Source organism: Ammodytes marinus (assembly GCF_949987685.1).
Source record: "Ammodytes marinus genome assembly, chromosome: 6".
Taxonomy (NCBI): Eukaryota; Metazoa; Chordata; class Actinopteri; order Uranoscopiformes; family Ammodytidae; genus Ammodytes; species Ammodytes marinus.
In genome coordinates, this window is record NC_137235.1 from 31723701 (window position 1) to 31747201 (window position 23501).

General features: G+C 41.6%; 1 protein-coding gene across 4 annotated transcripts in view; it reads right to left on the reverse strand.

The window, feature by feature from the left end:
- Nucleotides 1–23501, reverse strand: part of LOC307251581 (uncharacterized protein) — a 124997-nt gene that overhangs the window by 2442 nt on the left and 99054 nt on the right. For 3 of the 4 annotated variants that reach the window (XM_080028956.1, XM_080028953.1, XM_080028954.1), the window contains exons 11-18: nucleotides 17440–17506; nucleotides 11560–11671; nucleotides 10485–10575; nucleotides 9509–9614; nucleotides 8122–8195; nucleotides 6881–6979; nucleotides 3315–3431; nucleotides 519–616 (exon numbers count right to left, since the gene is read on the reverse strand). In XM_080028956.1, the coding sequence (XP_079885082.1) occupies nucleotides 519–616; nucleotides 3315–3431; nucleotides 6881–6979; nucleotides 8122–8195; nucleotides 9509–9614; nucleotides 10485–10575; nucleotides 11560–11671; nucleotides 17440–17506 (764 nt within the window). The remainder of the gene's footprint in view (nucleotides 1–518; nucleotides 617–3314; nucleotides 3432–6880; nucleotides 6980–8121; nucleotides 8196–9508; nucleotides 9615–10484; nucleotides 10576–11559; nucleotides 11672–17439; nucleotides 17507–23501) is intronic. The other variant, XM_080028955.1, reaches the window with a different exon arrangement.

Here is a 23501-nt window from a genome sequence, read left to right on the forward strand (position 1 = left end):
TGTGGCGGTTCTAGGTATAAATGCCTGTTTTTTTAATCCAGTTTAATTGTGACTTTATTTAACCATAGGGAGAGCATCACAACACAATTTTAGGAAAAGTCAAAGAGTTGGGGGCTTCAATATTTCGTAAAAGTATAGTTATGGGCAGTTGAAAAACCACCACGGGTCAAATTGACCCCGTGGCGGTTCTAGTGTTAAAGCTGGGGTATATGATTAGGGGAGAAAATGGCAGTTGGGATCGAATCCAAATACCTCTCCACTTGTTCTCTTTGGTCCCTCCCCAATGGTCCCTCCCTGACACGCTCTACACCAACAACGTTGTGCCAAAGTGAATGGACAGTCCCAACAGCCAATAAGAACAGAGAATCGGAGCCTCGCTCTGATTGGTCAAAGTGTACAGCTCATGTTAACTTTGACCAATCAGAAATCACATACCCCAGCTTTAAATCTAGCACTAATGTTTGATGTGAGGTCTGATAATGTCAGTGCATAGTGATAGATGTGGATCAATGAGGAACCTGGAGAGAGCAGCATGTTTGTCCATCCGGGCCCGGTAGTCCTCGTTCTCCTGTTGGACCTTCTTTAGACACTCCTCCAGTTTCACATTAGTCTCCACCTGACACACACACACACACGCACACACACACACACACACACACACGCGCGCGCGCACGCACACACACACACACACACACACACACACACACACACACACACACACACACACACACACACACACACACACACACACACACACTTTAACGTAAGCAAAAACTACATACAAGTGTCAATACTGTATATCCTGCACTCTCTGTCAACTCAATAAAGTCCATAACTTCCTTTAAATCACTTTTTTACATTTCTTTTTCATCTGTGAAAGCGTTTGGAAATGTTTGACTTCTACTGTTTTTACCTTCATATACAGTCATATGAAAAAGTTTGGGAACCCCTCTCAGCCGGCATTATAATTGACTCTGCTTTCACAAAAAAATATAAAAGTGGTATGTCTTTAATTTACCAGGAACAGCTAAGTACTGGGATGTTTTCCAAACAAAGATTTTTTGAAAAGCAGTATTTGGTTGTATGAAATAAAATAAAATGTGAAAAACTGGCTGTGCAAAAATGTGGGTACCCTTGTGGTTTTGTTGATTTTAATGCCTGTAACAGCATGTAAAACTGATGACTTTAAACACAAAGTTGGTTGGATTATGTTGTTAAGCCTTGAACCTCATAGAAATGTCTGTTTAATCATGAGAAAATGTATTTTAGGTGCCTAAATGCAAGTTGCACTTCTCCTTGACTCTCTGCTGAAGTGAGACAGAATGGGATCATCAAAACAGCTCCCAAAAGATCTGAAAAACAAAGATTGTTTATTGTCATGGTTTAGGGGAAGGCTACAAGAAGCTTTCCCAAAGGTTTCAATTGTCAATTTCGACTGTAGGGAACGTTGTCAGGAAATGGAAGGACACAGGCACAGTGGCAGTTAAACCCAGGCATGGCATACCAAGAAAAAAACAGGAGCGGCATAGGTGGAGGATTGTGAGAATGGTTGCACACAACCCACAGATCACCTCCAAAGACCTGCAAGAACATCTGGCTGCAGATTGTGTATCTGTACATCGTTCAACAATTCAGCGCAATTTGCACCAAAACATCTGCTTTTTATAAAGACCAAATAACTTAATTTTTGTCTCATCAGTCCAAAGCATTTTCTTCCAATATGAATCTGGCTTGTCTAAATGAGCTTTTGCATACTCCATGCAACTGTATCTGTGGCGTGGGCGCAGAAAGGGCTTCCTTCTCATCACCCGGCCATACAGATGTTTTGGTGCAAATTGCGCTGAATTGTTGAACGATGTACAGATACACAATCTGCTGCCAGATGTTCTTGCAGGTCTTTGGAGGTGATCTGTGGGTTGTGTGCAACCATTCTCACAATCCTCCACCTATGCCGCTCCTGTTTTTTTCTTGGTATGCCATGCCTGGATTTAACTGCCACTGTGCCTGTGTCCTTCCATTTCCTGACAACGTTCCCTACAGTCGAAATTGACAATTGAAACCTTTGGGAAAGCTTCTTGTAGCCTTCCCCTAAACCATGACAATAAACAATCTTTGTTTTTCAGATCTTTTGGGAGCTGTTTTGATGATCCCATTCTGTCTCACTTCAGCAGAGAGTCAAAGAGAAGTGCAACTTGCATTTAGGCACCTAAAATAAATTTTCTCATGATTAAACAGACATTTCTATGAGGTTCAAGGCTTAACAACATAATCCAACCAACTTTGTGTTTAAATTCATCAGTTTTACATGCTGTTACAGGCATTAAAATCAACAAAACCACAAGGGTACCCACATTTTTGCACAGCCAGTTTTTCACATTTTATTTTATTTCATACAACCAAATACTGCTTTTCAAAAAATCTTTGTTTGGAAAACATCCCAGTACTTAGCTGTTCCTGGTAAATTAAAGACATACCACTTTTATATTTTTTTTGTGAAAGCAGAGTCAATTATAATGCCGGCTGAGAGGGGTTCCCAAACTTTTTCATATGATTGTATATATATATACAGTATGTTTCTGTTCTTTTATACCATATGTTGGTTTCTGTACTTAGCACTTGTCTGATTGTTTTCATATTGGAAACAGGTTGTGTTTTATTTTTCCTTTGTTGTATCAGTGTGAGGAAAGGTCCCGAAGCCTACAAATATTGTATACATTGTCTCGCCCTCTGGGATAGTGAGAGGTTCTCTATCAGTGCTCTCTGTGTTTAGAGTTCCCAAGCTAACTGTTGAGTTATTTGTCTATTCTTTCAGCTGCGTGGCAGTGGTGGTTTAGTTTGTTGTTTAGTGTTTCATCTTAAAGGTAGCCTGTGTGGCCCTTTAAAGCTCCGTGTGTTTTGGTTTCCTCCCCTTCCCCATATTCGCATTTGCGATTTAGTGGTTATCCCTCCGGGGATAACTTTCAGACAGCCCTGGGTCAGTACAACTTTAGAGTGCTTGTGTGTAATAGGCCTTACTTGTTTTTTTTGTAAGGAAAATGACCTAAATCTCTTTATCATGGCTCTATTCTATATTTTATAGCATACTGATGACTTTGTTGATATTCAATTCGTTGTATGGGTATTTTAATGGTCAATTCAACAAAAACAACTGAAATGCCAAGTGTTATAATCATTTTTGCCTCCATGAAAAATAGATAGATAGATAGATAGATAGATAGATAGATAGATAGATAGATAGATAGATAGATAGATAGATAGATAGATAGATAGATAGATAGATAGATAGATAGATAGATAGATAGATAGACACCCACCATCTTTTCCATCTCCATCAGCTTCTTGTCTTTCTGGTGCAGTTGGTTGTTCTTGATCTCCAGCACCACCTTCAGACTGTCCAGCTCCTGCTCCAGGTACACTGTGTGGGAGTCCTTCTGAACCACACACACACACACACACACACACACACACACACACACACACACACACACACACACACACACACACACACACACACACACACACACACACACACACACACACACACACACACACACACACACACACACACACACACACACACACACACACACAATGGTGAATGATGAAAGCACCTGTATTTGCTTCTTTGCCCTGTTATACTATCTGAGGGGCTATGGCTTATTAATCTCGCTGCAGCGGTGTGTTCTTTTACTCAGGACATGGGAGCTTCAGACTCAGTAGTACTGCATTCCAGTACATCTGTTAGTTTTTATGTTTTATATACAGTCTAAGACATGGTCCTAGGTCCCACATTTTTAAAATTGATTAAAAAAATTATTTCTGCACAATGTGTGCGCTGCCTTGTCTGAAGTGAAGTCCCAGATTTTTTCACGTGCAATTGAACGCAGCATGCATGCCTGAGCGAGTGCTCTCACTGCGCAGTGCCAACTGCTGTAGCTATACAGACTCTCTCTGTCTGCACTTCTCATAACTTCTGGGTCAAAATGTATCAGAACACACAGAGAAAGCATTCCACAGGTAAGAACTGCCAATCTACTGACTTCATACAGTCAATAATGTTCGGTTTTGAAGGAAACTCTGGCCCAGAAATGCCTGCAACTACATTTTTAGGCCACTAGGAAATGCTGGATTAAAGCTTCAATTATTTCCGGTAAATTACATTTTTAGGACAATTTTAACCAACAAGAATTTACAAACAATAAGGCATCTACTATGATAATATCAGTTGATTAGTGTTACAATCTGGGCTAACCAAGCCGTTTTTACAGTTTTTTTTAGACAAAGTCGATTTTATTAGGCATCCCATCACCCCTCCAGACAGCATTTTATCCACCAGTCATTTGTACATATTTGACCCATTTTCAACATGTTTCACTGTCCTTTTTAATCCGAAATCTTAACAGACATGAGACCCATCACATGCAGCCTGGATATAATTCCCACCAAGTTTGTTAAAGAGGTTTTAAACACAGTCGGACCAAGTATTTGATCTATTTTTAACAGTTCTTTCACCTCTTGGTGTTCTTCCATCTGCTTTTAAAGAAAGCCAACCAATTGAATCATTTTAGACCTATTATTTCTAAACTGACATTGTTATCGCACTGCATCTGTCCTCCTCAAGGTAACCAAGGTGAGGTTTCATGTAGGTCCCTTCAGAACTGACATATGGTCAAGGAAAGGCTGCCATATTTGTTTGAACTTCTTTGCTTTTCACTGCCGATGCGGGACTGGCGGTCGGCGGCGGGGGGCCTGTACTTTTAAAATCTCCGCAGGATTTTCTAGTTAATCAATACTTGAGGGCCTGTACTTATGCCCCCAAGTATTTAGGGCCTGTACTTATTGTTATCCACCATACTTCTTCTTCTTATTATTATTATTTCTTTCGACACATTTTCTAGCTCTATCTCCTCCCACACCGTTACACTTAGAAATGCAAAAATGTTGGAGTCCCCACTCCAGCGGGTGTACTATTATTCACTTATTTGATTTTCAAATAAAATGTGAGAATGCAATTACTATTAAATAATACTTGGTTTCACTAATTTAGTTAACTAATACAATGAAGCCCATGCCTTTTGCTTTATCCACCTTGCACCTTTACTTGCAGCTTTATTTGAGAGGTAAAATTATGATAACTAGTGCAGTGCCCGTAGGAAGCAGTAGCTTATGAATGCTTAAATGTAACCCGTCTATCAAAGTGGGACACATAAACAGATGTAGCCTACAGTACACATAGGCACATAACTATACATTAACTCTATAACAGTGAAAATAGCGTAACGTGCGATCTTTAACACTAAAGCGGACAGGTTTGAGGAGTTGGTGGTGTCTGTGGAAAGTTTTAAGAACGTTTTGTTTCGAAAGTTGGGTGCATTGAATGAGGAAGTAACACCAGGCTGTGTCGGTCTGCTGTGTGTGTCCCGCTCGTAAATTCATGCTTTAGTAGCAGCGGCCAATCAAATCAGAGGGAAGCGGGGTTTAGCCGGACACTACTTCATGCCCGGCGTTACTGTGGCCTTCAGTGCGCGCATGTATTCACCGCCAGCATGATAATAATATGATAACTTCTACATATTTGGTCCAAAAAACTTCAAAATGAAGGATGCACACCTTTGTGGTGTGCACAAGCAATATCCGGAAGCTCAGGCTGATCTGACTAAAACTGAGAGAGATATGCGAGCCACAGGAACACAGACAGACAGACAGACATTTCTTGCTTTATAGATAGATAGATGCAACATTTTTCCCACAGCTATTATTACATTATGAGCTGTTATTACATTATGAGCGCTGTCAATAAGGCTAATTAATTAAAGTAATAAGTTATTAAATTATTACATTATGCGCAAAGCTCTTATTATGTTATGCGTCCGTGATTTTATTACATTATGAGCCGATTATTACATTATGAACTTTTATTACATTATTAGTTGCTACAGGGTCACAACCACTGGAAGGCATTCATACTACATTATCAAAATATCTTAAAATCCTTTAAACGTTACCATTCGCTACGTTTCAGATTGACATCTTATGCTGGGTTTACACTAAAGGACTTTAAAAAGACTTAAGACTGACACCCTCACATCTAAAGACAATCAACTCACACCTGAAGACAATTATATTAGTCATTAGTTCAACTTCTCAGTCACAGACTGAGATTTTGAAAAGACAGTGGGTCTCATATTGCAAGACTACAACTAGATTCCTTTTGAAATTAATATCATTTCCAATCCTGCTACTGGGAATTAAAAGTGATTTCAGTGAAATAAAAAGTTTTTTTTAGCAGGTAAAATGGACTCCTGCGTCGTGTTTGGTGCTGGAGAGAGTGTGACAGTGTTCACGTCATCTCGCTTGAGCCAACCCCTTAAGACTAACGATAATATCAAACATGTTTGATAATGTCGGAACGTCAAGACGGGGAGAAGTCTGGCTGAAATTGGGTCGGAAGTCCACCTTACACCAAACGACTGAGATTACGTGCGCGCGCCACAACTCCAGAAAGACTCCCGTGATTTCAGTCCGACATTGAAAGATTGTCCGTGACTGTCAAATCGCGTGAAAAGTCGTGTAGTGTAAGCCCAGCATTACTGACAAAGGTGGTGTTATTATCGAAAATGTATATTTCTTTGTGCTTAATTTGCAATTTTATTTCATGGTGATTCCAATTTTATATTCAAATTGAGCCACAAAAAATTTGCCTTGATGTAAAGGTGGAATATTTGTGTGATTAAATTGCTCAATAAAAAGATACTTGAAAGAAATAATTAATAATATTATAGAATGACATTATAATTGTTTTGTCAAATACATAGCCATCCACTATTATACACAATGAGGAAGACTTCAGTTACAGGTAATATTAAGTCTTAATCTTTACCAGACTCTTGTCATTGAGAATGCCTTTCCTCCTCTCCTCCTCTGCTCTCACAGTCTCATGCAGAGACTCCTTCTCTGCCAACAGAGACGACACTTTGTCCTGGAGACAGACAGACAGACAGACAGACAGACAGACAGACAGACAGACAGACAGACAGACAGACAGACAGACAGACAGACAGACAGACAGACAGACAGACAGAGATTGTTATTATGACATTATAGAAGTATCAAGAAAAGGATCAAGAAAATGTATCATGTTTGTGGCCAAAGCAGTCTCTGCGTTTTTTGGAGTGTATTTTTCTCATACTAACATATAGTTTATTTTGTGTCTTTTGCCATACTTGTTAAAACAGGAGAAGTTTCACTTTTCTGTATTTTCTTTGCTAACATTTATTTTTCTTTCTTGTTTTGTTGCAGAAATGAACGATCATGTCATAGTTTATTTCTAAAGCACATTTCGGACACAAGGCCATTCAAGGTGCTTTACAGAAGCGGACCTCAAGTCCCCTGGAAGTTTATTCCAGAGATTGGGTGCATAAAAACTGAAGGCTGCCTCTCTCTGTCTAGTCCTTATTCTGGGTACTGTCAATAGCCCAGTCCCAGATGACCTGAGAGCTCTGATTGGTTCATGAGGGATCAGCAGGTCAGAGATGTATTTTGGCCCTAAACCATTTTGACCAACATCAATATTTCAAAATCAATTCTTTGGTTGACAGGAAAGCAGTGTAAAGACCTCAGAACTGGGGTGATGTGATCCACTTTTTTGGTCCTATTGAGGACTGTCTGATTTTTTGCTGTCTGATTGATTTTAAATTTGTAATCCTCTCACACTGAAGACAATACTGTGGGCATAAGGAAACGCTCTTGTTTGTGTGTATTCAGACCAATCATCCCAGCCTTGTTGTTCTTTTCTTTTCTGCTTTCAACCTTATAACTAAAGAAAAAATGATTTTACTATTCCAATGTTTGAATTTTCTTGGTACTTAAACTTATTGATTGTTGCAGCAGCTCAACTCCTTACCACCCAGCTATGAATTCTACACACATTGTTAAGAATGATTGTGTTATCAAGTACAGTATATTTCCAGGAGTAAAATAAGGTTTTTAAAATGACAACTGCAACATTTGTATAACTTACCATTAACCACACAGTATGTGACGGTGAATATTGTTTCATTCAGTTATATCACAGTCTTTTGGAGATTGTTGTTAATTTTTTAATATAAGAAGTTGTCTTACAGAGAGAGATGTTTCTGTCTCCTTCAGGGTTTTCTGCATGTTCTCCAGGTCTGTCTGCTGGATCCTCTTCAGCTCTGACACACACACACACACACACACACACACACACACACACACACACACACACACACACACACACACACACACACACACACACACACACACACACACACACACACACACACACACACACACACGTTAGGGTCAAGTGCTCGGCGAAAATGTATAGTGAAGTATAACTTGAAAATTCCGAGAAAATGTTAAAAGTGCCCCCCGGCACCGACCACCGGCCCCTGAGTCCCACGTTTGAGGCCGATTGGACAGTTGCCGTCATTGCAAATCATCAAACTTGATTTCCCGGATGCTGCGGGCTGCGTTTTCCCATTAATTCTCTACGGTAGTCCTTATCACTACGGATGTAATATATTTTTGGGCACAAGTGGGATTTTGGGGGCGCTGTTTTCCCCCGTATCTCTCTGAACATTTCCCATTCATTCTCTATGGTAGTTAACGGTGGCCATGTTTCTTATGCTATCTCGGTAAAACTGTATACCCATGTATGTCGGTCCCGTAAGGCCGTGTACACAATTTGGTGATGATAGGTTGGAAATCCATAAAGTAGATGTCACGTGACTGTATTTCAGTTTATGCAAATTAGAAGAAGAAAGAAAATCATGGCTGACCCCTATGGTCCAAGAGGCTATTTTGTGGTGCACCATGGGCTGTATGTGTGTAAGAAATTTCAAGTCAATCAGAGTTAGGGGGCGAGGGGCGTGGCCTGTCAAACATTGCATTTCTGAGAGTATTAGTTTTAACATTTGTGGCCCCCCCTATGGGTTTGGCCCGAAAAAAAGGAAATGCAACCACAAATTTTCTGCACATATACAGTATAAGAGGTTTTATGATGATAGGCCCTATGGTCAATGAGTTATGGCCAATTAGCTGCTAAGCCCCGCCCCTGTGTTAACGTTTTGGTCAATGGCGGCCATGTTTTTCAAGCTATGCTACTAATCTTTTACGGAAATCTGTATCTCATTCCCCTGGTGCTTCGTGATCAATTTGGTGTTGATTGCGTAACATTTGAGGAAGTTGTGGTCAAAAACCTGTTTTTCAGTTTATGCAAATTACCAAAACATATTTCCAGGCGGACTTATATGGCACAAAGTCTTTTTTTAGAGCACCTGGAGCTGGACCTGGGTATGACATTTCGAGTCAATCAGACTTACGGTGTGAGGGGCGTGGCCTCTCAAACTTTTAAAAAGAGGTGGAAGATTAAGAAGAAAAAAAAGTATGGTGGAGAGCATTAATTGCAGGCCCTCAGAGGGGCCTGCTAACAAATGATTTCACATGCAGATGTGTGAAAGCTGTGTATATGTGGTGCACACACCTTGTATAGCATCCTCGTACTGCTGTTTAACACACTGCAGCTCCTGGCAATGACTCACTTCCTGACTCTGTCTCTCTGCTTCCTGTCTGCTCCTCAGCTCCTCCACCTGATGGATACACATCAGAATATTATATACTGTATACCTGTGGACCAATGACTTTACTCGAGAATGGAACGGGATCTCATTATGTGTACACACACAAAACATTTAAAGTGTGCGTGTGGGTATGACGCTGCAGCCAAAGATAAATAACATGTACTTATAGAGTAACAACATGAGAGCATGTTTCATATATAACATGGAAATAAGTGTGGGAAATACTTTTAAATTGTATTACATTTAAGTGCCCAAAGTATTTAACAGTTTATAAATAAATAAATAAATAAATAAATAATAGGTCTTAAAAAATGCATTTCCTGCTTGTTTTTAAGAAGAAAATGTCTCATAAATCAGACAATTAACAACATTTGAATAGATCCTTCTGTAATATCCTTCAAAAAATAGTGCTAAGAATGATTATTATGGACTATGGATTTTAGTAGATGTAAGTGCTTTAGAAGTTGAGATTTTTGGTTTAGAGTATTGAAAAACCTAATGTTGAGATAATGGCCCTCTCTCCAGTATGACACTCTCTTTGCAGCATTATGAGTTCAACATTCAGAGTGGATCACAAACACCGACTACTTATCAAATTGCTCCTAGCAAGACGGCAATTACATTTCTACTGCCGCCATGTCTCGCTGCAATGTCCCTTGTTGTGCTATGGTAATTATCTCATAATAAAACTGGATTTATTGGGCGAGACACATAGAGACATTTTAGCGACAGGTAACTACTTGTTAGTGTACAAAACACACACACACACACACACACACAAACACACACACATAATGACATCTGATTCCAAATTGTATGTTTGTGTGTGTGTGGGTGTGTCTGTGGTTGTGTGTGAGTGCGTTTGCCTGTCGCTCTGACCTGCTGTTCCATCAACATGCGACATTTGTCTGCCTCATCCTGGTACGTCTGGTGCACTTTGTCCCACTCCGTTTGGTAGAAACTCCTCAATCTGACACACACACAACACACACACACACACACACACACACACACACACACACACACACACACACACACACACACACACACACACACACACACACACACACACACACACACACACACACACACACACACACACACACACACACACACACACACACACACACACACACACACACACACACACACACACACACACACACAGGAGATATCATAAGCGACAGTAGATAAACAGTAAACGTTGGAGTGGTCCTTATAATTCTCACATGTGTGTCACGCTGAGGCTGTGTTACAATCCCCATACTTACCTGCTCATTATGGCAGAATAACATTAAAATGTCTGCATACATGTTTTTATGATTCTTGTTGTTCTGAGTTCTCACCTCCATGGTGTAATGCACTTATTGGATGAAAGCGTCAGATAAATGAAATGTATTGTAATGTAAACCTGACAGATAGCGTACGTTTACTGTTCTGTGCCATGAAGTTTTTCTCTTGAATCCATTCTAGAGCCTGTCTGGATATGTGGAGGAGGAGACTGCATTGTTTCATTTCTTTATTGCATTTACGTTTATGTCTCAACATAAGTGAGTGTCCAGTGGTCACAGAGGTCTGACCTTTGACCTTTGGGGCGACTGTGGCTCAGGTGGTTAAGCGGGTTGGCCAACGATCCAAGGGTTGGCGGTTCGATCCCCGCCCGGCCACCTGTGTCATTGTTGTTGTGTCCTTGGGCAAGACACTTCACCCACCTTGCCCTGTGTGAATGTGTATGATTGCTGTATGTTTGAGGTGGTGGTCTGAGGGGCCGTTGGCGCTGAATGGCAGCCACGCTTCCGTCAGTCTGCCCCAGGGCAGCTGTGGCTACTCTCGTAGTTTACCACCACCGGTATGACTGTGTGTGAACGAATTGAACCAGGAACCCTGTAAAGCGTCTTTGAGTGCCTAGACAATAAAGCGCTATATAAAACCTATCAATTATTATTATTATTACCTGTCCTCCAGCTGCAGCAGCACGTCCCTGTGCTCCTGTTCCAGCCTGGTGAGAGCCTGCTCCCCCTCCTGCTTCTGGCTCTGGAGCAGCCTGCCCAGCTCTGTGGAACACACTGACACACAGCACAGCAAGGCTTACTATGGGATCTCTAGCTTCAACTATTAATACAGCACACAGCATGACAATCATCATAGTATGTTATGTAAGTTCAAACTGTACTGAGATGGGTGCACTGTAAAAACTCAACTGTGTGTGTTCCATGTGTGTGTGTGTGTGTGTGTGTGTGTGTCTCAACATTCCGTGACAACCACATTCCAGTTGAACGGCTCTTTTATGGCAGAAGACATGAGATCCAACCCCCCCCCTCCCCCCCCAAAACACATCTGCAACTCAGCTTACAACTAATGCATCAGGACCCGTTCCTCTCATGAGTAATTCAAACTCTCAAACGCACACGCACGCTGCGCTCCCTCTCTACCCACGTCACACGCCAACTGATTTATGACTGGCTCTAGTGTGAAATATTTGGGGGAAGAAATATGCAGGTAAAGAGCCGATCACCTGGAACCTCTGCCTTGCTCACTGCTCTTTTCATTTTATTTTCCCTCTTGCACCAACACTCTAACGTAGCTGTGTGTAACAACTGGCTGTGTATGGGACAGTTGCTGTTGCCCCCTCTGAATGGGGCTCTATAGTAAAACGCCTGTCGCCGTGGCGATGGAGACACAAAGCCAACAACAGCTGAGAGCAGCTCAGACACACAAGCTTCTGCTCTATCATACGTCGGACAAAACAAAGTGTGTTTGTGTGTGTGTGTGTGTGTGTGTGTGTGTGTGTGTGTGTGTGTGTGTGTGTGTGTGTGTGTGTGTGTGTGTGTGTGTGTCAGCAGGTGCTAAGCAGGTGTTGGCGGTGGTGTAAAAATAATGACATCATTTCAAGAGACCCCCTTCTTCCTGTGTGCAGTGTGAGAATGCCTGGGCCTGGGGGGTTGTTAGGAGGGGTTACATACAGGGCTTTATGGCTTCTCATTCAGACCAAATGCAAACACATGAGAGAGAGAGAGAGAGAGAGAGAGAGAGGGAGAGAGAGAGAGAGAGAGAGAGAGAGAGAGAGAGAACTTAAAAAAGTCAACCAAACAAAGAAAAACAGACTTGCTTGGAGGGAATACCACCTGACTTAAAAGACAGCCAGTGACACACCAGACTCTCTATAATTAAATCTATAATCTTTCTCAAGATTGTTTATTTGTCATATGCACAAACATGCCAGCAGCAGTCATAGGCATTAGATAGATAATGCATAACAATTAAGAAAGTATGAGAGAAACACAAGTGAAGAGAGCCACCAGAGAGATCTAAAGAAAAACAAATATAGTGCAAAGACCCAGTGCAGACGTACACGTTTAAGTGTAGAGATAAGGGGCCTATAAACAGAAAAGTAAAACGCAAGATAAAATGTCTCCTTCTACCAGCGAGCTAGTGCCTCAGGAACAAATGGTTTCTGAATAACAAAAGACTTTCCCTGACTGACCCTCTCTCACCCAATTCTCCTGAAGCACTCTCTGCATGTATTCTGACTGCAGGACTTTCCTTCATAACTCAACTAAACTGTTATGTTAAGTAACTCCACACTGTCAAACTTAACACAACATATATTGAGACGCAAACAGGCCGCTCCTGTTTAACTGGACTTTCAGACTATGAAGGTTCAGAACAGACGTTTGTGTGTGTGTGTGTGTGTGTGTGTGTGTGTGTGTGTGTGTGTGTGTGTGTGTGTGTGATGACAGCAGCGTTCTATACATGGCTAACATTCCTCAGCTTTGTGTGTAAAGAGATGAACCAAAGGTCAAGCTCGCAGTAAAAGAAAAGATCACAGTCACACTGCTCTGAGTGATGGAGGGAGGGAAAGTGTAAGAGAAGGAAGGGGTGGGGGGCAGGAAAAGGGATGTGTGCGTGCCAGGACACCTCTCCATGTCCAGTCCCAGGAGCTCCCATTCACTGTGGTCCAGAGGCAGTTACCCCTTCGCCTGGTATTTGCTGTCACAATCAGTAAAGGTGAGATACAATCCATCGGGCGGCGGCTGTGGCTCAGTTGGTAGAGCGGGTCGGCCGATGATCAAAGGGTTGGAGGTTCGATCCCCGCCCTGCCACCTGTGTCATAGTTGTTGTGTCCTTGGGCAAGACACTTCACCCACCTTGCCTCGTGTGAATGTCGATAGTTAGCCTGCTATCGGTGTATGAATGTGTGTGTGAATGGTAACGTGTAAATGGGAACAGGTCTCCCTTGCAAAAGAGTCTTCGGACTCAATGGGATATACCTGTATAAATAAAGGTTAAAAAAAAAAAAAAAAAAAAAAAAAGTACCTGACCCTGTGTCTTCTGCAGGACAGGAGAACAAGAGAGTTGGTGTGTTCCTGCCCCACAGTGTGTTGGGACACGGCCGGCTGTACACTGGCTTCAGCAGAGACAAACCAGCAACAAGTGTGAGAGTGTTTGTGGGAGACAAACAAGATGGGCTGACGGACAACATTGCTGTTTAACAACTATAACCTTATAATTAATAAAATAACTCCAAAACATCACAAACCTTGCAGCTCTGGAGATCCTTTACAACTCCCTCATTGACCAATCCACCAAACATGTCCTCATGCCATAAAGTGCACACCACAAGTGATGAAGACACACTCAAATGTTACATGTCTAAAAAAATGTAATTCCTTGCCCACTCCTATGTCACAACAAACTTTCCACCGACCAGAGGTTGAAGGGCGCGCAGGGCTGTATACTTATATTACAGCCATGGTTATTTTTATTTATACTGGTGCGTGTGTGTGTGTGTGTGTGTGTGTGTGTGTGTGTGTGTGTGTGTGTGTGTGTGTGTGTGTGTGGATTTGGCAGAGTTAGTATTAGGAACTCAGACTGTCATGTTATTTTCAGTAGATTACAGAAAGCAGCATATAGTATATTCTTGGCCCAAGTGAGACTTGCGCACGTCAATCATCTTTAAGTAAATTTGCTGGAAACATCTCAATAAAATATATCATGTAAAGTATGTCTGAAGTGCCTGCATTCACTCTACCTTCATTTTGATTTAATTGTATTTCTTTTACTTCTCTGTAGCACTTTGAGATTCCTGCCATATAAAGTGCAATACAAATGTATTATTATTATTATTGCCTGTTGACTTGGTGAAGCAAGGCTCTTTGTCTTATAATGACAGCTGAATGGCCAGCAGCCAAATGAAACACACCTCAAACACACACACACACACACACACACACACACACACACACACACACACACACACACACACACACACACACACACACACACACACACACACACACACACACACACACACACACACACACACACACACACACACACACACACACACACACACACACACACACACACAAACACAAACACAAACACAGTTTTCTCATACTTGCTCCCAGCTGTTCCAGGTGACAGTTGCATTGTTTGGAAGGATCAGTTCTTGTTACTGAAGTCTTACTCATCTGCTGCTACTATGCTGAACGCCCCACCTAACTCCTTTAAGCTGGGATGGCTGTGAAGGGCTGTGGTTTGACTGGGAGCATTAAGAGAGGCCTTTGTGTGCTACTGTTGGTACTTCTACAGGTAGAACAGAGGCTCCTCAAAGGTTATATATATCAACAACCGAAAAGCATCAGAGCTTTTAACCATTAGACCTAAGCTCCCCAGTGACATCAGAACAACTGAAAGCTTATACATTTTCCTCCCGCCGCAGGCTGAAAAGACATCTCCTCAGACTTGGCTTCAGATGATGGAGAAAATCTAAATTAATATTCATTTTCACTTGCATGTTAGTTTTTTTTTAAACCTTTATTTATACAGATATATCCCATTGAGACCGAAGACTCTTTTGCAAGGGAGACCTGTTTTCCTTTCCCACGTTACCATTCACACACACACACACACATTCATACACCCATAGCAGGCTGACTATCCACATTCCCGCGAGGCAAGTTGGGGGAAGTGTCTTGTCCAAGGACACAACAACTCTGACACAGGTGGCAGGGCGGGGATTGAACCTCCAACCCTTTGATCATCGGCCGACCCGCTCTACCAACATAGCCACAGTCGCCCCAATATGTGTCACTTACAGTTGTGTTCAAAATAATAGCAGTGTGTTTAAAAAAGTGAGGCAAGATCAAAATCCTTATCATAGCTTTTATTTCCAAACATGCAAATGCATTGGGGACATTGCACATTCTATTCCAAATCCAAATATGAATAAACTTTTGTCAAATGTTTCTATATCTTTACAGAAAGTGAAGAAAAATGAATATTAGACTGTTAAATAGCAGTGTCTGCATTTCTCTTTACAATTCAAACATTTACTGTATCAACTGAAAAATGCATGAAGATTTAGCTTTCCTATGAATCACTGAACTAATATTTAGTTGTATAACCTCTGTTTCTGAGCATCTGTGTTGCAGGGAGCCGGCCAACTTATGGCACCTGTGAACAGGTGTTTCAGCCCAGGACGATTGGACTACATTCCACAATTCCTCTGCATTTCTTGGTTTTGACTCAAAAACAGCATTTTTGATGTCAACACATAGGTTTTTATTTTTTTGAACAGTCTGATATTCCTTTTTCTTCACTTTCTGTAAAGATATAGAAACATTTGACAAAAATGTCTTCATATTTGGATTTGGAATAGAATGTCCCCAATGCATTTGCGTGTTTGGAAATAAAAGCTATGATACGGATTTTGATCTTTACTCAATTTTTTAAACACACTGCTATTATTTTGAACACAACTGTACATGTGGCACTTTGTAGTTTGCTTCATTTGAAGCTTACAGTATGTACTTGCACGATTCTTGTTGTTCTGAGTTCTCACCTCCATGGTGTAATGCACTTACTGGATGAAAGCGTCAGCTAAATGAAATGTATTGTAATGTAAACCTGACAGATAGCGTACGTTTACTGTTCTGTGCCATGAAGTTTTTTCTCTTGAATCCATTCTAGAGCCTGTCTGGATATGTGGAGGAGGAGACTGCATTATTCTGCATTAACGTTCTCATGTCTCAACATTTCAATCCAAACAACATGTGGAGATGAATCTATAACAGACTGCTGGCTCTCATCTCCACATATAAAAGCACAGGTGAAGTGTGCAGAGGACAGACATGTTGACAGCTGCACCTCACTCAGTGCGTTTACATGCAGACTCATAATCGGGTAAATAAACGAATGAGACTTCAACAGGACTTGTAAAATGCATGTAAACACCTTTATCCGATCTACTTATCACACAAATCGGCACATTAACGGACAAGAGAAGTCGGATAAGAACACCTAGATAACTTGTTCATAGTCAGCATTCTCTCTGCATGTATACAGGATCAAATATCGCACATCGGAGTTTGCGTTCTGCTCTTGCTCGAGAATCCCTGCTGGGGATTTCACATGATTTCACAAGGAAGTGGAAAGAGAAAACGTAAAAAATAGTAGGGTTGTTGCCGGAAGGGAACCGGACGTGGCTCTATAACCACTTGTTGAGAGGGCTACAGCGCCACTTAGCATAGTGGAGACAGCCATGCATCGGACATTTATTGAATATTTGAAAGGCCATGTAAACGCACTGACAGTTACAACAGGAACAACACAGGGGTTTTGAATGGCAGTTGACCTGTCCTTGATAAGCCTCGTATACACGTGTCTGTGTGTTTGCCATATGCAAATGAGAGAGAGAGAGAGAGAGAGAGAGAGAGAGAGAGAGAGAGAGAGAGAGAGAGAGAGAGAGAGAGAGAGAGAGAGAGAGAGAGAGAGAGAGAGAGAGAGAGAGAGAGACTGTGGTAGCAGCAGGTGTGTGGATGTCTCTTACCCAGTTCATCTCTGAGGTTGGCCAGCTCCAGGGCCAGCTCCTTCTTCTGCTTCAGGGACTCCTCATGCTGCACAGGGGGGACAGCAAGTAAATGGTAAATAAAATGGTAAATGGACTTGACTTATATGCGCTTTTTAGCCGATTTTCTCAGCCCCAAAGCGCTTTACATTTCTTTACCACATTCACCCATTCATACACACACTCATACACCGATGGCAGTAGCTGCCATGCAAGGCGCTCTCTGAACCATCGGGAGCAATTTGGGGTTCAGTGTCTTGCCTAGGGACACTTCGACATGGGGCGGGGAGATGGGGGATCGAACCTCCAACCCTGCCGCAAGAGATGGAATTTGAAATCAAACGTAATAATTGATAATAATAATTGATGGTATTTATACAGCACTTTTTGAAGGGCACTCAAAGACACTTTAACATGAGCAGAAAATGATAAATGCTACCTGCTACCATGTACTCTTCAGTGTACAGAGAGCAAAATCACAACACAATCAAAATCAACACATGGTAACTGTGTACCATGTAGTAACCTATGAACTGAATAGTTTATGTTTTTTGGAGACGTTTGGGAATCTGTGTTTCAGAATGTATACAGTAGTGTAGTGTGAAGTGTATTAATACCCACAATTGTTCATTGTTCAAATTTTTCAGCCACACACACAGTGTGGATCGTGAGCAGATTTAGAAGTGATTTTGACCAAAATAAATGATTTTGACAACAAGCGTTCTCCAGAATCCTAAAGCCCCCGGACCTCCCTCCAATCACCACTTTGCAGGGCTCTGTCATTGAATCTGTGTCTCAATATAAATATCTGGGAATTATAATTGATGATGCTCTCTCTTTTAAATCTCATATCCAGCAGCTTTTGAAAAAACTAAAGATAAAATGAGGTTTTTACTTGTACAAATCTTGTTTTTCTTTTGAAGTCAAAAACAGACTTGTTGCTGCAACCTTTTGGTCTGTGTTGGACTATGGTGATGTTTTATATATGAATGCATCTTCAAAATGCCTACAGTCTTTGGACAGGTCTACCACGCACCACTGCTCTTTGTATGCTCGAGTTGGATGGTTTGCCCTGTCCACCCGCAGACTCCATCATTGGCATATCCTTATTTATAAGACTATCCTCAGTGTTCTTCCTACATACCTGCAGAAGTATGTCATTCAGAAAAACACAGGAAAGTATCAGCTCCGCTCTGTTTTTACTGACTGTGCCTAGAGTCCGTAGCCTGGCTTTGCCCGCCTACCTACTTCCGCTCAATTTTCATTTCACTTCAGTAGTCAGTCTGGGGCTGAAGTGTATTCATGGGTTCCTTCTCCAGCCAGACTTTGCTACACCAACAAAGTCGTGCCAAAGTGAATGGACAGTCCCAACAGCCAATAAGAACAGAGAATCGGAGCCTCGCTCTGATTGGTCAAAGTGTCAGCTCATGTTAACTTTGACCAATCCGAAATCATATACCCCAGCTTTAAGAGACCCTATTTACATTCAGGATTTTCTAGTTCTTTCACAACCAATCCTTAATGACCGTATTTGAATACATACACGAACATACACATACAGTGACAACAGTAGACACACACACACACACACACACACACGCACGCACACACGCACACACAGAAACCCAGCCATAAAATCAATCTGTTGTCCAAAATGGAGCACCAAGGCAAAACATACAGCTTCAGCTTGTAATAATGTATGACTAACCTTTCCAGCCATGAAAATAGAAACATCTGTAGATATATGACAGGTCATTGGAGTGGTAAGATGATAAAGTCAAATCAGCATGCTACGGACAGCCGTTCACTCAGGCCCTGTTGTTGTTGTTGTTGTGTAATTGGTGGTAATATTATTTCATAACTTATTTATGATATTTATGTTCCAAGGTGAGGGCGTGTCATGTGTTTCTCTCTAAACCGTTCAACTGAAAAGCAACAGCTAATTGGATCAAACGAGTTGGAAGAGAATACATTTGGCAAGATTCCTTTAAAGTGGCCCGATGGGAAACTCCTTTACAATCCCAGACAAACCATCTACAGTTGTCAACACAAGCACACACACACACACACACACACACACACACACACACACACACACACACACACACACACACACACACACACACCTTGCGTTTCTTCTTGCGTCGATGAGGGGGTGCCTTGCTGGGCTTGGCACGGGCTTTGCTGGCCGTTGACCCCATGTCTCGGAGAAACACACATACACACGTGTGCGCTTGAAAAAATAAATATGTGTACTCCTCTCTCTGGTGTCTTCTGTCCTTCCACTCTCTCCCTCTCTCTCTTTCTCTCAACAATCCTCTCCCTCTATCAGCAGCAGACTCAAATTCCAAAGAACACACACACACACACACACACACACACACACACACACACACACACACACACACACACACACACACACACACACACACACACACACACACACACACACACACACACACACACACACACACACTCTCTCTCTCTCTCTGCCCTCCTACTGAATAGAATGCTCTCGCTCTCTATCTCTCGCTCTCTCTCTCTCTCTCTCTCTCTGCCACTTCCACTCCTCCCTCTCTCTAACCTGTTCACCACTGCACTCCCTGTCCTCCCCCCTCCTCTGGGTCCTGTATACAGTATGTTGGAATGACAGAAATGTCTGCAACTTTTTTTCTCTCATTTCTTTACTCTTATCTCCTGTTCATTTACACAGAACTGCTGTATCTGCATGAACTCATCACCTTACTCTAACTCTTCCACCTCTTTGTCTCTGTCTATTTAAAGTTAACACCACTATAAAACTTAACAGCTTCCATCCAGCGATTCTTTCGAGAAAGCTTGTCCACGAAATCAAAATGTTTTTATTTTTGGCAACAAGCTTTCTTTCAAGAATTGCTGACTCCACAAAAAACATTCGGAAAGAGGATTTGTGATATTTAGCTCTCGCCTCTCTAGTTTTTAGCTTTCAAAACGGTTTGTATATCATGCAACAGAGGTGGAACTGAGAAAGACAGAAAATAAATAACTAAATAGATAAATGGCATCCATAAAGATCCAAGCAGTTAAATGACCCAAAAGAAAGAGACATGTAGCTTACTGAATCAACAGTAATATTACTGGGTCCTTCAAAACCTCACAACCAAGCCCCAGCCACAGCGAGTTCTACCACCCTCCAATGCAGAAGTTACAAAAAATGCAGTTCACCAAATGGCCACTGGTACCAAAACAGAGCAATTTCTTATTGACTCCCATGTTAAATAGGCCGTTTTCACAGCATTATTAAACGTATTTACGGCTTGGTCCAAAAAAACATTCTAGTCTGTATGTTTTGGTCATATCTCCATGACAACACTAAGGGGGATGCATTTTTTTGGAACATGCTCGGTTTTATTCTAGAGGAGGTTACAATTTATGAATAATTAGGGGCGCGGCCTCTTGAGTGACGGCTAGCCGCTGGCCCTCACTTCGCCTCGGAGGTATACGTCAGCTAGATGGGCGTATCTCCCTCCCCCCGACGTCATATCAATGCCCTTTTTTGGTAAGAGGAAATGAGGTGGAGTAAAAATCTGACAAGATGGCGACGCGCATAGGCCAGGACGATTGGATGCAGTTGGAATAACTGAGGTCGGCCCGGATGCTACATCCACTTTATATACTATCTATGAACAAAACAGACACAAGAATAAGAAACTGTCAAACCAGTATGCCTTTGAAAAATGCAATATTCTGATAACCCACCCAGCTCAATTAAAAGCCCCAATCCCTTCCACAATACCACACAGCCCCCCCGCCCCTAGCCCCCCGGGGAAAAGTTGCTCTACATCCTGTGTCTGCACTTTACATTAACCAGTTACCTTTCAAGTGCCTAGGGGCCGATTAGATAGCATTGGTATTCAGAGCGTCAGATAAAAAACACACACGTTATCTAAACACACACACACACACACACACACACCAATCAAAGAGCTTCTGCAGGGCTTAAACTGCAGCTGCTGCATTCCTCCACCCCTCCCTCCATTCCACCCATCACTCCCCCTTCACCTCCACTCTCAACCAGGCCGTTCATCTAATCAATAACCCAGTCAGGCAGGCTCCACCACTGTTTGACTCTCTCTCTCTCAACTGCTCTTTGCATGTTACAAGCTGTTGGAAAGTGGCTAGAAAAAAATGTAACACACACACACACTCACACACACACACACACACACACACATCTCTATTGTGTGTGGGGTTGTTACTGATGATAACAGGTTATTCTTCTATACTGATAATGACTACTTTCCCCCACAAACATTGTATGTGTATGTGTGTGTGTGTGTGTGTGTGTGTGTGTGTGTGTTAGTTTGACACTACAGGTCAACTTTAAGGTCAACTAAACACATTAAGACTATTCTGCATACGCTCCCTATCAGCTTTACAAAACATGACAAGAAGAAATGAAGTGTTGAAGGTCAACCCATATGTATTAGAAGTGCTGAGCTCATATCCAACATACATAGCTTCAACCACGCACAGAGGACGGTGTGCCCATCGGAATGATAATTATCGTTACCGAAAGAAAAAATCATTTTTAATAATGTGTGTGTTTGTGTGCATTCATTTTCGTTTTACATGCCATCATACTCTGCAAACAACATCTCAGTAATTACTATTCATACACAGCAAATATTGACCCAGCAGCCTATCCATGTCCGGGACTCTGACTGACACATCCTGTTGTCTGACTGACTGGGCCAATCAACAGCCTTTAAACCTGCGATGAACCCGCCTGCTATGGTAATAAACTGACTGCAGCCATGCGAGACACAGCAAGGAAAAACATTGTTTGTTTTTATTGGGCACTTGTTTATTTTGACATTTCTGTCTATTATGTCTTCTTTTATACCAGTAGAAATAAAAGCTATAAAATGTACATTCAGGTGTTTATTTGACTAAACCTTGTCTGTTTGCGTCTGTATATTTCTTCTATACAACCATCTTTAACGGCCATTATCTCAACATTAGTTTACTCTTTCAATACTCTGAACAGAAAAATCTCAACCTCTAAAGCACTGACATCCACTTTACTTTCCATAATCATTCTTAGCACTATTACAGAAGGATTTACGCATTTGTTTTTTTAGTGTCTGATACAATGAAAACATGCTGAAAATGCATTTTTTAAAGACCTGTACATTGTTTTTTTCAATATATATATAAAATGAAAAAAGGCTGTATCCAAAATATGTTCAGTAAAAACCTTGGACACTAAAATGTTGTAATAATGAGACTTATAGTAGATCGAGCTAATCGCTATCACAGAGCTATTCCAGCCACACACAGACACACAGGCAGGATGTCTCCATGGCATCATCTGTTGTTGTTGCTAAGGGCAGGTGGGTGTGGTGGACTCAGATAAGCCGGGAGAGGCTCAATAGGCTCGTTTGGGTTCAGTTGCGGCTCGTTTGCAAAGTAGACGACAGTAGCCGAGTGCAGTCGGGGGAGTGAGCAAAAAGTCTGACTGTAGCCGGACAGCTCCGAGTGGGCTCGACTTGCATGTGCCGTCGGAAGTAGCGTCTTTATTGCGGATGCAGTTCGTTTTCTAGTATTTTTTGGAAGGCCTATTAGAAACATGTCCGTAGAGGGGCTGCCCATACTACCCATACTACAACCGATTAGAAGCAGAACACAAAAAGAAAGAGGAGTAAACCCTTCAAAAGCAAGGGGCATTTTCAAAACAAGGTCTAATAAAAGATCCCTTATTTTTATCGTAGAGATGGGGATATGATGAACTTTATTATGATGTGTAACATGTAACATACAATTCACAGATCATTTAGATCACTGGAAAAAAGGCTATGATTTAATCTTAATGGTATAAAGATATCACTTCACTACAAAAAAATGTGACTCAAGTTTGTGTTCACTTTTAAATAAATATACAGGAGAGCTAAACCTGCATGCTAATTATTCCTTTCCAAATTATTTCTCTGTCAAGGGTTCAGACCAGTGGAGGTTTAACTCTGATTAAATATTTCTGCTTAAATGCATACACTGCGGAGTAG